The 15,421-nt window shown below is 46.6% G+C and overlaps 1 protein-coding gene across 1 annotated transcript in view; it reads left to right on the top strand.

Moving 5' to 3' along the window:
• The window catches only part of ITGB7 (integrin subunit beta 7), a 140,164-nt gene that overhangs the window by 91,525 nt on the left and 33,218 nt on the right, over nt 1-15,421 (top strand). The window contains exon 4 of the mRNA XM_040425792.1: nt 15,198-15,399. Within this exon, the coding sequence (XP_040281726.1) occupies nt 15,198-15,399 (202 nt within the window). The remainder of the gene's footprint in view (nt 1-15,197; nt 15,400-15,421) is intronic.

The raw sequence follows: 15,421 nt of genomic DNA, 5'->3' as shown, positions 1-15,421 counted from the left end.
GCTGGAATGCGGCCAGATCTCTGCTGGAACCCATTATACTGGATGGGGCCGAATGCTGTGAATTCCGGCAGGCTGTTCTCTGCCGGAAGAGCCTGCTGGAATTCACACTGGAGGTGTGAAACTAGCCTAAGTTGACAGCCCAGGAAAGGAAAACAATAATTAGAAAAGCAAACAAGAAACTCATGGTCACTCTTGAGGAGATTTAGAGATCCACAGTTCAGGTGGGAGAAACTGTCCACAGGACAACCATAAGTCGTGTACTCCACAAATCTGGCCTTTATGGAAGAATGGCAAGAAGAAAGCCATTTTTTAAAGCAAGCCATAAGACGCCCTGTTTGCAGTTTGCCACAAGTCATGTAGGGGACACAGCAAACATGTGGAAAAAGTTACTCTGGTTAGATGAGTCCAAAGTTGAACTTTTTGGCCTCAATGCAAAACGCTGTGTGTGGCAGAAAACTAACACTGCAGATCACCCTGAACACACCATCTCCACTGTGAAACATGGTGGTGGCAGCATCATGCTGTGGGGATGCTTTTCTTCAGCAGGGACAAGGAAGCTGGTCTGAGCTGATGGGAAGATGGATGGAGTTTGATCCAGGGCAATCCTGGAGGAAAACCTGTTAAAGGTTGCAAAAGACTTGGGATGGAGTTTCACGTTCCAGCAGGACAACGACACTAAACATACAGCCAGAGCTACAATAGAATGGTTTAGATCAAAGCATATTCATGTGTTAGAATGGCCTAGTCAAAGTCCAGACTTGAAAGTTGGTGTTCCATCCAATCTGACTGAGCTTGAAATATTTAGCAAAGAAGAATGGGCAAAAATTTCAGCCTCTAGATGTGCTAAGCTGGTAGCGACATACCCCAAAAGACTTACAGTCTTAATTTCAGCAACAGGTGGTCCTACAAAGTTTTGACTCAGGGGAGCTGAATACAAATGCACGCCACACTTTTAAGATTTTTATTTATTAAAAATGTTGATAATGTTTTATGTTCTTTTCACTTCACACTTCACACATACTTGCCACTTTGCGCTGTTCTATCACATAAAATCCCAATAAAATACATTTAAGTTTGTGAGTGTAACATGAAAAAATTTGGAAAGGTTCAAGGGGTATGAATACTTTTTCAAGGCACTGTTTGTATGTCTTATTTCCTGCTATGTCAAGGTCTAAAATCAGAAAAAAAAACATTATAAAACCAGAACAGAACAATATCTAAAATGACAGATACCAGACCAGATCCCCTTTAAGTAATAAAAAACCCAGACTCTAGAAGTAATATGGACTCAAACTGATCAGAAAACTTAAACTAAGACAGTCACTATAGAAGATATGTAGATACTCACTACTCCCTTTTCCTGCACTGCCCAGACACTGGTGCAAACTATGTTGTACTTCTTGAGAAGAGCTTTCAGGATGTCTGCGTCATACTCAGGAGATTTACCTTCTCTTCTTTGTTCTTTGAGCCTGGAAGGTCCCTCCCTTTTCCAGTAGTCCCATAAAACATTTTAGACGATTTGGCCGGTATGATCTACAGTCAGTACCATATGGGTTAACAAACAGGTTATGAACGCCATAATATAGATTCATACCAAACTGATTTCTAACACAGTCATGTGCATGAGGCCTTAGAAGCAGTTTTGACATAATCGGTAGCTAGGGTTTATTATTACTTATTTATTTATTATGACATCTATTTTGAAAATTTCCCTCCAGTTGCTTCAATTGGAAATTGTGATACCCCAAGAAATCTTCAAGGAAGATTACACTTGCATTTTACTGTATCCCTACTGTGGCATATGCTACAAAACTGTGATGGATAGGGCATTCCATGGTTTAAAGGGGTTTTACAGAATTTAGATATTGGCGGTCTATTCTCACGATAGGTCATCAATATCAGATTGGTAGGGGCCCAACATCCCACACTCCAACCGATCAGGTGTTTTGGGAAGCTACTGGCACCAGAGACTATACAGTGAACAAAGCCGAATGCAGAATGCGCCATCCAATGTGTAGTGGTCGTGCCGGAGCACATGTGAATGAGAGTTGAGCTGCAGTATGTCGACACTGGAGACTACTGGAAACTAAAGAATGAACAGAACCTTACATCCACTGTATAGTTTCCAATGATAGCAGATTCCCAAAACAGCTAATTGGTGTGGGTGCGTAGTGTCACACCTCCACTGATCTGATATTAATGACCTATCCTGATGATAGGCCATCAATATCTATTCACTGGAAAATCACTTTAAATAGCGATATTATGACTTAAAAGACAGCAAAAATGATAAAAATGTCAATCCCCTAGAAGAGCACAATATCACCAATATTCTGACTACCAACTATTCACTAACTGGGGCACTAAGGGACCTCACTGCAAGCCCTTATAAACATTTATATGCCACCATTTTCAAACACAACTTAGATTTATGCAACATATATATTTTACAGGTTCACAATTTCTTAATAATGCATGATCAATTTTAGCTTTACTCTCTTGTGTGGCTGGGGAGGGGGGGGGGGGACTTTGGGCCCCAAGGCTTCAGGACATTGGGACATAGTTGAAGGTGCTTGTGAGGGATACCATCCCTTGTGCCCGCTTGACGGCAACTACGCCGAGCTCACGAGACGTGGTATGGTCACTAGTTACCAAGGCGTGACGTTACGCCCTTCTGGAGGAGCATGTAAGGTCCGCTTGGTACAGTTTACACCGACTCCTCCTGTCCACACTGGCACAGAGAGGCAACAAGCTGAGGGAGCCTGGTCACTGCCCCAGTGAAACAGAGCTTCCTCAGCCCGGAAATCTGCCACCAGCTTCTCGTTTGATATAAGCCCGGTCTGCTAACGGGATTATATAGGGTGAGAAACCAACCCGCGGTAGCTTATAACTAGGCCGAAACACGGTGATAAAAGGTTGGATGGTTCTCCAATTGGATAGCGTGGGTGTTAGGAGATGGTTCCCAAACCGGATAAATGTAATATATAAAGACTCCTGTACTCCACTTGAGTTTCAATGCAAAGCTTTTATTTTAGTGCGGTTCCAGTCAAAACGTTTTCGGCTGAGAAGCCTTCTTCAGTGTAACTGGAGAGGCATACAAAGTGTCATAGATAAATATACAATAATCACAATAGGTATAGGATCAATTGTATAGTACATATAATATCGCAAACAGGTGCGTCACAGACAAATAACAGGTAGTATATCGAATATATTATATACAAAAGGGGGACGTGTCGATATGGCACGTGAAGAGAGTCTTAGCTGTCTTCTGGGGATCCAGCAGGATCATCATCGGAGTGGTCTGTGATCCAGCAGGATCATCATCGGAGTGGTCTGTGGTCAGTAGGTGGTTTGAGGTGGTGCGCTTTTTCCATGGTGAGACTGTGGTGCTTCACTGGTTACAGAGTTGGTCAATGGGTAGCAGTAGGTGGGGTTAAGGAACATAATTTGCGGAGTGGGACAGAGAATGTGCAAATACCGTATTCTATGGACCGTATTATAGAAACCAAAATTGAACGTGGTGTACATAAATAAGCTTATATATCGTATGCTCTAGGCTAAAGAATGTTTCATCACAAGTGGTTAGACAGTCTAATTACATGCAGAGTCTGCTGGGCAAGGATTTCACAACACATTGTTAAGTCAGACTGGGTATAGAATATACAACATATTAGAACAGGCTATTGTCTCGATATGAATACCATATAGAAGAGTAGTTCAGTAACCGCTTATTCATTGTCAGTTCTTACCCGGATTACGGCCGCATCGAATCCGAAAAAAAGCTTGGATGAGAAGAATTTCCTCTGTGGTCGGCAGGGATGCTGCTGTTTGTGTGGGCTCTGTGTCCCTATCTGGCGTGCGGTCCGGGAGGCTGAGGCCTGTATTCCGGAATGCCATGCTGCCGCTTGTGTCTCCGTTCCCCTTATGTGGGATCCGGCTGCGCAGCGTGGTTGGAGGGGCGGGTCCTAGCTGACGTACTTCCGGGTAAAGTGAAGATGGCGTCCGGAGCTTCTCAAGTGTAATTGCGCATGCGCGCGCTGCGTCCGTGCGGCCGCTGGGGTGATCAGCTGTTGTCTGCCACTATGTGCAGACGCGCATGCGCCGGGATGCGATCCTGCTAACAGTTAGCTATTAGGATAGTGGGGGAAGCGCTGGGACTGTGGTTTGGGGGGGTAAAGCTCGTGAATTGTCATATTTACCTGTGGAGGTCCATTGGGGGAGTATCTATCATATTTACCTCTTAGTTGGTGAAACCATGGATTCGTTTGTCTATAGTTGTCATATTTACCTATGGATGTCCATCAGAGCAGTGTCTGTCATAATTACCTCTAGATGATGACCAATGTAGTAGGCTAAAAGGATATGATCTATTCAGTTCCCAATTAGGAATTAAGATGAGGATCAATATCTGCTCTAGAATAAGAATAGAGGTATTGTTAGAGCTGTTTATTTTAGGAAAAATCAATGTCTGTAACTTATATGTTATCTGTGGTTCATGGGGTAGTTCATGTGATGGATCTGCACCCAAAGTATATGCTGTGTATATGCTGTGTATTATATAGATGGAGGTTCATTTATGATTGCCCGTGGGCACCGTTAGCGTCGCCGCATTGGTTTAAGTCTATGAGCTGTAGGGATTATATAAAGCTTCCTATGTCATAGTCCCGATTTAGACCCTTTGGTTCGAGTGTTTGAAGGCGGTGTATCCACATGGCTTCCCTGCTCATGAGGAGGCGTGATAAATCTCCGCCCCTTCTGGGAACTGTTACTTGTTCCACTACCTGGAACCGTAGTTGGGCGATAGTGTGACGTTTGGCTGTGAAATGTGCGGGAATGGGCAGGTGGTTGTTTTCACATCGGATATTAGACTTGTGCTGGCATATTCTGTCCCTAATGGTCTGTGTGGTTTCGCCCACGTAGGTCAGGCCGCATGGGCATTTGATGGTGTAGACTACATTGGTTGAGTCACATGTAAAGTAACCCCGTATTGGGATTCCTTGTCCTGTAAGCAGGGCCGATCCTAGGGTCACAGGCGCCTGGGTGCAGAAATATTTCTGGCGCCCCCCCACATGGGCGTGGTTATCTTACTAACTCCTCCCCTTTACAATGTTTCTATGGCAACAACTTCAGCCCCCAACTTCAGCCCCACCAATTTGCTTTGACAATAACTTAGTCAACGGCTTTGACAAGTCAAAATAAATGTCATGTGCCAGTAGCCAGAGCCCCCCCATATCATGTGCCAGTAGCCAGAGCCCCCCATATCATGTGCCAGTAGCCCCCCTTATGTGCCAGTAGCCCCCCTATGTGCCAGTAGCCCCCCTTATCATGTGCCAGTAGACCCCCTTATCATGTGCCAGTAGCCCCCCTTATCATGTGCCAGTAGCCCCCCATATCATGTGCCAGTAGCCAGAGCCCCCCCCCCTTATCATGTGCCAGTAGCCAGAGCCCCCCCCCATATCATGTGCCAGTAGCCAGATCCCCCCCCCATATCATGTGCCAGTAGCCAGATCCCCCCCATTATCATGTGCCAGTAGCCAGAGTGCCCCCATATCATGTGCCAGTAGCCAGAGTGCCCCCATATCATGTGCCAGTAGCCCCCCATATCATGTGCCAGTAGCCCCCCTTATCATGTGCCAGCCCAGTAGTCCCCCCTTATCATGTGCCAGCCCAGTAGTCCCCCCTTATCATGTGCCAGCCCAGTAGTCCCCCCTTATCATGTGCCAGCCCAGTAGCCCCCCTTATCATGTGCCAGCCCAGTAGTCCCCCCTTATCATGTGCCAGCCCAGTAGTCCCCCCTTATCATGTGCCAGCCCAGTAGTCCCCCCTTATCATGTGCCAGCCCAGTAGCCCCCCTTATCATGTGCCAGCCCAGCCCAGTAGTCCCCCCTTATGTGCCAGCCCAGTAGCCCCCCTTATGTGCCAGCCCAGTAGCCCCCCCTTATCATGTGCCAGCCCAGTATTGTACCTATATAAAAAAAAAAAAAAAAATAATACACTTATACTTACCTCCAGCAATGCGATGCGATGCAGGCCGCCTCTTCCGTCTGTGTCCCTCGCTATACGGCTCAGGCGACGCGATGACGTCATCGCGCCGCCTGCACCGGCCTCTGATAGGCTGCCAGCACTAAGCCGGCAGCCTATCAGAGGAACAGGAGGGGACACACCTCTCCCTCCTCTGCCGCAGCACAGGCATCTGTATTGCCGTCCTGAGGACGGCAATACAGATGACTATGGAGATGAGCGCTTCCGCAATGGAGGCGCTCATCTCCTGCTCTGCCCTGCCGCCGGCCGCGGCCGCCCCCACTTGTCACCAGGGCCGCGGCCTTGCGGCACTCAGGCTTGCCGGCCCACCGGGAAATTTCCCGCTATCCCGGCAGGCCAGTCCGGCCCTGCGCTCGGCGCCTTTCGGGTGACAGCGCTGGGGTGCGGGGCACCCACTGCACCCCGTGTAGGATCGGCCCTGCCTGTAAGAGGGTGGAAGATTTTGTCCCCCTTTGTGACATGTGAACATTGCGTACAATGCAAGCAGAGGAAAGTGCCCTTGCGTTGTGTTTGTAGGAATAGTTGTCTTGGGTTCTTGATGTTGGAGCCCACATCTGCCCTCACAAGCATGTCTTTTAGATTTTTGGGGCTTCTATTGCATGGTAGGAACGGAAGTGAAAATGCCTCGATGTGCGGGTACGCCTGATGTAGGAGGTGCCAATGTTTCCGTAAGATGTGTTGTATCTTGTGGGCAAAGGGGTGAAATGTGTGCACAAAGGGTACCCTTTGGGTCTGTTTTTCCCTGATTTTTTGGCTGGGTTTTAGGCATTCTTTTATTACAGTGTCGGGATAGCCCCTGTTTATGAAGCGTGTGGACATTTCGTCCAATCTCTTTTCTTTAATTGCCATGTTATCGACTATGCAGGATATTCTTTGGAATTGCGATCGTGGAAGGGATTTTTTCATACTGGTAGGATGGAAGCTGGAGTAATGTAATAGACTATTGCGGTCGGTCGGTTTAGTGTAGAGGTCAGTATGTAAAGTGCCGTCGAGATCCTTGGAGACTGTAGTGTCTAGAAAGTTAACTGATGTACTGCTATGGTGTAGGGTGAACTGAAGTTCAGGCCGGATGGAATTCAAGTAGGTGAGGAAGTTTTGTAGTGATTCTGTAGTGCTGTTCCATATGCAGAAGACATCGTCTATATATCTTTTCCAAATTACTACGTGTTGTTGGAATGCTATGTTCGTGTAAATAGGGTCCTCCTCTAGCGTGGCCATGTAGCAGTTGGCGTATGGTGGTGCCATGTGTGCCCCCATCGCGGTCCCTTGTTTTTGAATGAAGAATGTGTCTTCAAATAGAAAGTAATTTTGGGTAAGTACAATTTGGAGGAGGTCCATACACAGTGAGGAGATTTCAGGTCTGGTGCCCGTTGTCTCGAGTAATCTCTTAGTGGCAGCTAGACCCTTGCTGTGTGTAATGGATGTGTAGAGGCTTACAACATCAAGGGTAGCCAAAATGCAGTCTGGTTGAACCTGTTTAATGCCCCTTATGAGGTGCAAGAATGTGGACGAAACACGGATGTGGGGATTCGTGATCGAGATACAAGACAGCACAAGATTAAATTATATATTTAATCACCTTAAGAGCACACTAGATAACACACTATACACAAAGAATATTGCAGTTTACAAGTCTTTCCAAACACATGGCACAATGTGACTCCCTTTCAGAGTAAGACACGCCCGCTTGCTGGCACAAGCCTTTTAAACTGTAGCCGGCCCCTCCTCTTCCCGCCTCTGGGAAGGGTCCCCCCTCCCTGCTGATCCTGGCAGCTCAATGACCCACAAAACCCTTTAGGGTTCATAGCTCCAGACCAGAAGGTCACAGGGAGATGGTTCTGGGACCAACAGACCCGTCTGGGTTACGGGTACAATTAGAGTCCAAGCATGGTACCGTTATTGGGTTTCTGTGGGGAGATATGTATATCTCTCTTCCATGGCACCCGACCTCCAACCTATGACCATGGGCATGTTCATATTTGCCCCAGGATCGCATAAATATATTTGACTTATGTCTGTTGCAGAGGCCCCCTTTGGCTTCCGGTCGCGGCGGTACTGCTGTAGGTTCTCTGGGCAATTCCACAAGAACTGCTCTGTGGCAATGAGCTCCTTCAGCTGCTGGACAGTGGTGAGCTCCAATCCTGTGGTCCATTGGTCGACCGCTCTCAGCAAGGCCCGCATGTGATCGGCCCAGCTCTGGGTAGAACCCCTCTGCAAACTACTGAGTTTTTCCGGTATGTCTCAGGGGTCAGGTTCTACTGCCGTACCAGAGCCTGCTTGATGTCCTCATAGCTCAGGATGGTCTCGCTGGGCAGGTACCCGAAGATTTCAAGGGCTTTTGTCCTGAGACGTGGCATCAGGAATCTGACCCACTGGTCCTCCGGCAGCTGGTACTGATGGCAGGCCGTCTCAAATGCCAACAATAAAGTGTTCAAGTCCCCATCTTTGTCCAGCAGGGGGAAGTTCTCAGCCCGCAGTTCGGGAATCTGGATCTCTGGAGACCCACATTGGGCTGAAGAGGGCTGCTGGAGTTGGAGCTGGAACACTTGTAGCTGGTGCTCACGCTCGGCCTGTGCCTGCTCGCGACGTTCTGCAGCTTCTGCTTGCTTGCGACACTCTGCAGCCTCTGCTTTCTCCCGACGCTCTGCCGCCACCAGGAGCAGCACAAAGGCTCTTTGGTCTCTGGCCTGGAGATGGTCCAGGGCAGCTTGTAGGAGAGCAGCCGAGCCTGCCAGGCTGGGGGGATGAGCAGGTGAAGTGAGGCCCACCGCGGACCTCACCTCCGGCAACTGGCTCCTTGGGGAGCTTTAGCTGTGCTCCACCTCGCCTTGAATAAAGTTGCCTTCCACCTCCTCTCGGCCTCCTATCTGGACTGCGTCCTCCCCACCACCATTCATAGCATCGGCTATCTCCTTAGCTTTGCTCCTTGTGATACTGGCCGTCATGGCAACTGATGATAACTGACACAGACTGCAACCTGATGCACACACACACCTTATTGTATTTGCACTCAGACTGTCTAGTGTTCAGCTGATCTTAAGACTCGAGCGGCAAAAGCTACTGCTTGTACTCTTTAGTGTCTGGGAGTATGGGTCCCACACTCACACACACTAGTATCTCGATCCCACTTTGCTGCCACCAATATGTGAGGGATACCACCGCTCGTGCCAGCTTGACGGCAACTACGTCGAGCTCATGAGATGCAGTATGGTCACTGGTTACCAAGGCATGACGTTACGCCCTCCCGGAGGAGCATGTAAGGTCAGCTTGGTACAGTTTACACCGACTTCTCCTGTCTACATGGGCACAGAGAGGCAACAAGCTGAGGGAGCCTGGTCACTTCCCCAGTGAAACAGTAACAAGTCAGTTACTGGGTAGATGAATGTTCCTTTGGGTTATGATGTAGTAGTCCTTGGTTGTGGTCACGTGGGTGCAGTAATGTCAGCAGTTTCCAGGTATCTCCAAACACATGGCACGATGTGACCCCCTTTCAGAGAAAGACACGCCCGCTTGCTGGCACAAGCCTTTTAAACTGTAGCCGGCCCCTCCTCTTCCCACCTCTGGGAAGGGTCCCCCCCTCCCTGCTGATCCTGGCAGCTCAATGACCCACAAAACCCTTTAGGGTTCATAGCTCCAGACCAGAAGGTCACAGGGAGATGGTTCTGGGACCAACAGACCCGCCTGGGTTCTGGCTACAATTAGAGTCCAAGCATGGTACCACTATTGGGTTTCTGTGATGAGATATGTATATATCCCTTCCCTGGCACCCGACCTCCAACCTATGACCATGGGCATGTTCGTCTTTGCCCTAGGATCGCATAAATATATTTAACTTATGTCTGGGATGGACGGGCGATTCATAATGTCTGGGGGGAAATATAAGATCTGGGCAAGGGCTGAGACCCTCTACAGAGAGGTTTTCCTGTAGGATTAGCTGGCCTCTGTACTGGCTGGTTGAGGTGTGAATTCATACGCATGTGGCCTCCTTGAAGCCAGAACCCCTGTGGAGTTCACTACCTCTGCTATCTTTTAGCTGATGGCTGGTGTGGGGACATAGCCTGGCTATGAGCTGTGCGCTGCGATTGGCCAGCGCTGCAGCAAGGGACACGCCTCATACAAAAAATCAGTCCAGTGAGCGCAGACACCGGAGCCTATACCGGGCGAACTGAGCGGCGCCCAGACATACTAGTAAGCGCAGGGGGACCCCTGGGCGCCGCTCTGCCCACTGATATAGATGGTTTTTAGTTTGTATACAAGTGAAAGGTCCTCTTTAAATCAATGGGTACTTGTGCTGTCCGGGGAAAACGCGGACAGCACACGTCAGTAAAAAACAGAAATGTGGACGAGGCGTAAGGGTACGACCACACAGTGAAGTTTCTGCATGCAGTTTTGGGAGCCAAAACCAGGAGTGAATTCAAAATAGGGTAGAAGTCGTATCTGTCCTTCATACTTTCTGTCTGTTTATGATCCACTTCTGAATTTAGCTTCCAAAACTGCATTCAGATACCTGACCGTGTGGCCATAACCCTAAAGGCCCTTGAAGACAAGCGTGTCCAGATTAGGTCCGGATGCGTTGCGGATGCATTCAGTGAAAACTGCGCGATTTTGAAAGCAAGTGCATTCAGTTTTGTTTGCGATCCTGTTCAGTTGTTCAGTTTTTATTGCGCGGGTGCAATGCGATTTAATGCGTTTTGCACGCGCGTGATAAAAAACTGAATGTTTACAAACAACATCTCTTAGCAACCATCCGTGAAAAACGCATCGCACCCACACTTGCTTGCAGATGCGATGCGATTTTCATGCAGCCCAATTGACTTCTATGGGGCCATCGTTGCTTGAAAATAGCAGAATATAGAACATGCTGCGATTTTCACGCAAGGCACAAGTGATGCATGAAAACCAATACTCATGTACACAGACCCATTGAAATGAATGGGTCCGGATTCCGTGTGGGCCCAATGCGTTTGCATCACGCATTGCACCCGCGCTGAATACTCGCTCGTGTGAAAGGGTCCATTTACACGGACAGATTTCTGACTTTAATAAGCGCCGATTGACGATATAGCCTTTTACACGGGCAGACAATTGTCTGAACAAACGGATGAAAGCGTGGACAATCAGGCACTACTTATAATCTTTCTTATGTGGATTAATTTCCATTATTGTTGGTAGCAAATCCCAGCGATGTGCTGATGCCGACAAATGATTTAATTTTTATAGGCACATAAAAGGTCCGATCAGCGAACATACTGTAGAAGCATTTGCTTGTTGGAAAGCTGATCAATGGGCACCTGTATGTGGGGCTAAGATCAGAATGGAAATGAGTATTCTTAATTGCAATTGTTCACCTGATCATCTACTTGTGGTAAACCAAGCTGCTCCCCTGTACAGTGTTTTTGTAGAGGAGCTGCCCGCTACCCAGGTAGTATGGGTAGTACATGCTTTTTTTTTATTGGCTCTATGGAGCCTCTGAGTCAATCTAATAAACCACAACATGAAGAGTCTGCCTGGCATCAAAGTGTCTAGTAAAAGGGATATTTTTATTTCTGCCAGCGTCTGCTTCACTGAACTACACTGTCTTGAGGTTTTCATATCGGAAGTTGACATTTCCTTCTGCTTAGTGTACCATGGGTGAGAAAACCATGGAAAGTTGTAAAGTCATTACCAAGTATTTTAAAAATGTCTCTGTGTATTGCCTCAGAGGTTCACTTTGTTCCAAAAATGTACACTAACGGCTTGAAAACTCAAAATGTCCCAGCGAAAAACACATACACTATTTCGGAAAGGTTTTAGAGGACAGCAAACAAGGCAACTGCCAAAGCCCGATTTCCTAGGGGGGCCCTGGACTGAACTCCTAGAATGGAGAGAAAAAACATTTCACTCTGCTGTCAGTTCCAGTAGTCAAGCAGATTGTGGAATTACAATGAGCAGTATTCTCTTCATTCAAATTAAAGGGCATCTGTCAGCAGATTTCTACCTATGAAACTGGCTGACCTGTTACATGTGTGCTCGGCAGCTGAAGACATCTGTGTTGGTTCCATGTTCATATGTGCCTGCATTGCTGAGAAAAATGATGTTTTTATACACACTGCGTGCAGAATTATTAGGCAAATGAGTATTTTGACCACATCATCCTCTTTATGCATGTTGTCTTACTCCAAGCTGTATAGGCTCGAAAGCCTACTACCAATTAAGCATATTAGGTGATGTGCATCTCTGTAATGAGAAGGGGTGTGGTCTAATGACATCAACACCCTATATTAGGTGTGCATAATTATTAGGCAACTTCCTTTCCTTTGGCAAAATGGGTCAAAAGAAGGACTTGACAGGCTCAGAAAAGTCAAAAATAGTGAGATATCTTGCAGAGGGATGCAGCACTCTTAAAATTGCAAAGCTTCTGAAGCGTGATCATCGAACAATCAAGCGTTTCATTCAAAATAGTCAACAGGGTCGCAAGAAGCGTGTGGAAAAACCAAGGCGCAAAATAACTGCCCATGAACTGAGAAAAGTCAAGCGTGCAGCTGCCAAGATGCCACTTTCCACCAGTTTGGCCATATTTCAGAGCTGCAACATCACTGGAGTGCCCAAAAGCACAAGGTGTGCAATACTCAGAGACATGGCCAAGGTAAGAAAGGCTGAAACACGACCACCACTGAACAAGACACACAAGCTGAAACGTCAAGACTGGGCCAAGAAATATCTCAAGACTGATTTTTCTAAGGTTTTATGGACTGATGAAATGAGAGTGAGTCTTGATGGGCCAGATGGATGGGCCCGTGGCTGGATTGGTAAAGGGCAGAGAGCTCCAGTCCGACTCAGACACCAGCAAGGTGGAGGTGGAGTACTGGTTTGGGCTGGTATCATCAAAGATGAGCTTGTGGGGCCTTTTCGGGTTGAGGATGGAGTCAAGCTCAACTCCCAGTCCTACTGCCAGTTTCTGGAAGACACCTTCTTCAAGCAGTGGTACAGGAAGAAGTCTGCATCCTTCAAGAAAAACATGATTTTCATGCAGGACAATGCTCCATCACACGCGTCCAAGTACTCCACAGCGTGGCTGGCAAGAAAGGGTATAAAAGAAGAAAATCTAATGACATGGCCTCCTTGTTCACCTGATCTGAACCCCATTGAGAACCTGTGGTCCATCATCAAATGTGAGATTTACAAGGAGGGAAAACAGTACACCTCTCTGAACAGTGTCTGGGAGGCTGTGGTTGCTGCTGCACGCAATGTTGATGGTGAACAGATCAAAACACTGACAGAATCCATGGATGGCAGGCTTTTGAGTGTCCTTGCAAAGAAAGGTGGCTATATTGGTCACTGATTTGTTTTTGTTTTGTTTTTGAATGTCAGAAATGTATATTTGTGAATGTTGAGATGTTATATTGGTTTCACTGGTAAAAATAAATAATTGAAATGGGTATATATTTGTTTTTTGTTAAGTTGCCTAATAATTATGCACAGTAATAGTCACCTGCACACACAGATATCCCCTAAAATAGCTAAAACTAAAAACAAACTAAAAACTACTTCCAAAAATATTCAGCTTTGATATTAATGAGTTTTTTGGGTTCATTGAGAACATGGTTGTTGTTCAATAATAAAATTAATCCTCAAAAATACAACTTGCCTAATAATTCTGCACTCCCTGTATGTGACTGAGCCTTTAGGAGCAATGGGGGTGTTACCGTTACACCTAGAGGCTCTGATCTCTCTGCAACTGCTCCGCCCTCTACAGTTTATTGACAGGGCCAAGCAGTGCAAACATCATAACTCATGACTCTGTCAAAAAAAGTGGGGAGGGCGCGGCAGTGCAGAGAGAGCAGAGCCTGTAGGTGTAAGAGCAAAGCCCCCATGTCACGGTACCTTCTGTGACAGAGGTTAGAAGATCGGAGAGACTGACTGCTTGTTAGGTTAACTGACAGTCTCTTGATTGTCAGTGTTGTTGTTTGGTAGTGACCACACCTCTTGTCAGGTGCAGCTGTTGGTCATTACTGCTTCCCTATTGAGTTTGGTTTCACACTTCATACCATGCGGTTGATATTTTCTGCTTGGATTTGGAAGAGTTGGTGTGTGGACCTTACCTGTGTTCCTGCTCATCCATTTTCTATAAGATAAGTTGTACTGCTCTTTGTATTTGGTTGTTCCCTTGTGCTTGTTGTTACTAGGCCTCAGGGAGACGCTGGTCCATTCACCTGGGAAGGAACCAGTAGTCTCATTCCCTTTCACTACCTCTAAGGCATCTCAGGTAGTGACCTCTAAGGAATCTCAGGGCTCCTAGAGTTTAGGTTTCGGCCTATGTATTTTCCCACCTTCACGGTATATACATACTGACAGGAGTCAGGGCCAGATCTAGGGGTTTCCTAGGAGGTGACTTTTATCTTCTCCCTAGCCTTGAGGCCTAGTTCTTTGTCTTCTCCCTTCTGTTGTCCCTCTCCTCTCCCGTATTCGTGACACCCCATTGCTCCTAAAGTGGGAGACAAGGAGATGAAGAAGCATTGTTTGGGGCAGGCTACAACTGCTTTGGATCTGAATCTGTACTTGGCCTGGTTAAATTAGAGAGATGCTGATGATTACTTAGCCTTTAAAAGTCCAGGCCTTTTGCTTCTCTGTTTGCTTGGGATAGTGTATGCTCTGTCAATTTGCTGCCAGATTTTTAGCATCTCATTCTAGTCTATTGTGTCTGTGTATCCTGGGACTTGTAGTCCTTCAGTTTTTCATTGCAAGTCAACATTTAAATTGGTTGATTATTATTTCCCTGTGCTTCTGTTTGTTGGCTGTCATGCTGGCTTATCATTTATATGCTCCCATCTTCTCCATTGTTGGACTCCCATCTCATCCCTGGCCATCATCATTTAGTTCTATTGGTGAGTTTATTTCAGTAAATTGTTGTAAATTTTTCTTGCAATGGTCTGGTTGTTCTGCAGTTCAGCCGTACTGAAATTCATAGGGTATCCAAAAGACAATGTTAGTACACGGGAAAGGCAGCTGCATCTTGTGAACAATTGGTATTTTTATAGACACCTCTATTAACTCACAATTTGATAATAGTGAGTATGAAATAGGTTTTCTAAACTGGACAATTATTCTAAAATAAAGAATATTATTATATTTACATTAAAATGTAATTCAATGACAGTTGTTATATTATGCAGAATTTTACACAAGGAGGCGAGTCAGAAGGTTCTCGATGTGCCACCCGTCTGGAACTCCTCCAGCGTGGATGTGATGAAAAACAATTGATGGACCCGAAAGGACTTGTTCAGTTCCTTAAGGATGTGCCCTTGAGTGACAATGCTGATGAAGAGACAGTCACACAACTAGCTCCACAGAAGGTCTATCTAAAGCTACGTCCTGGTAAGACCCACATAACATTTCT

Source organism: Bufo bufo, chromosome 3 (genome assembly GCF_905171765.1).
Source record: "Bufo bufo chromosome 3, aBufBuf1.1, whole genome shotgun sequence".
NCBI lineage: Eukaryota > Metazoa > Chordata > Amphibia > Anura > Bufonidae > Bufo > Bufo bufo.
This window is presented reverse-complemented; position numbering and strand designations above follow the sequence as displayed.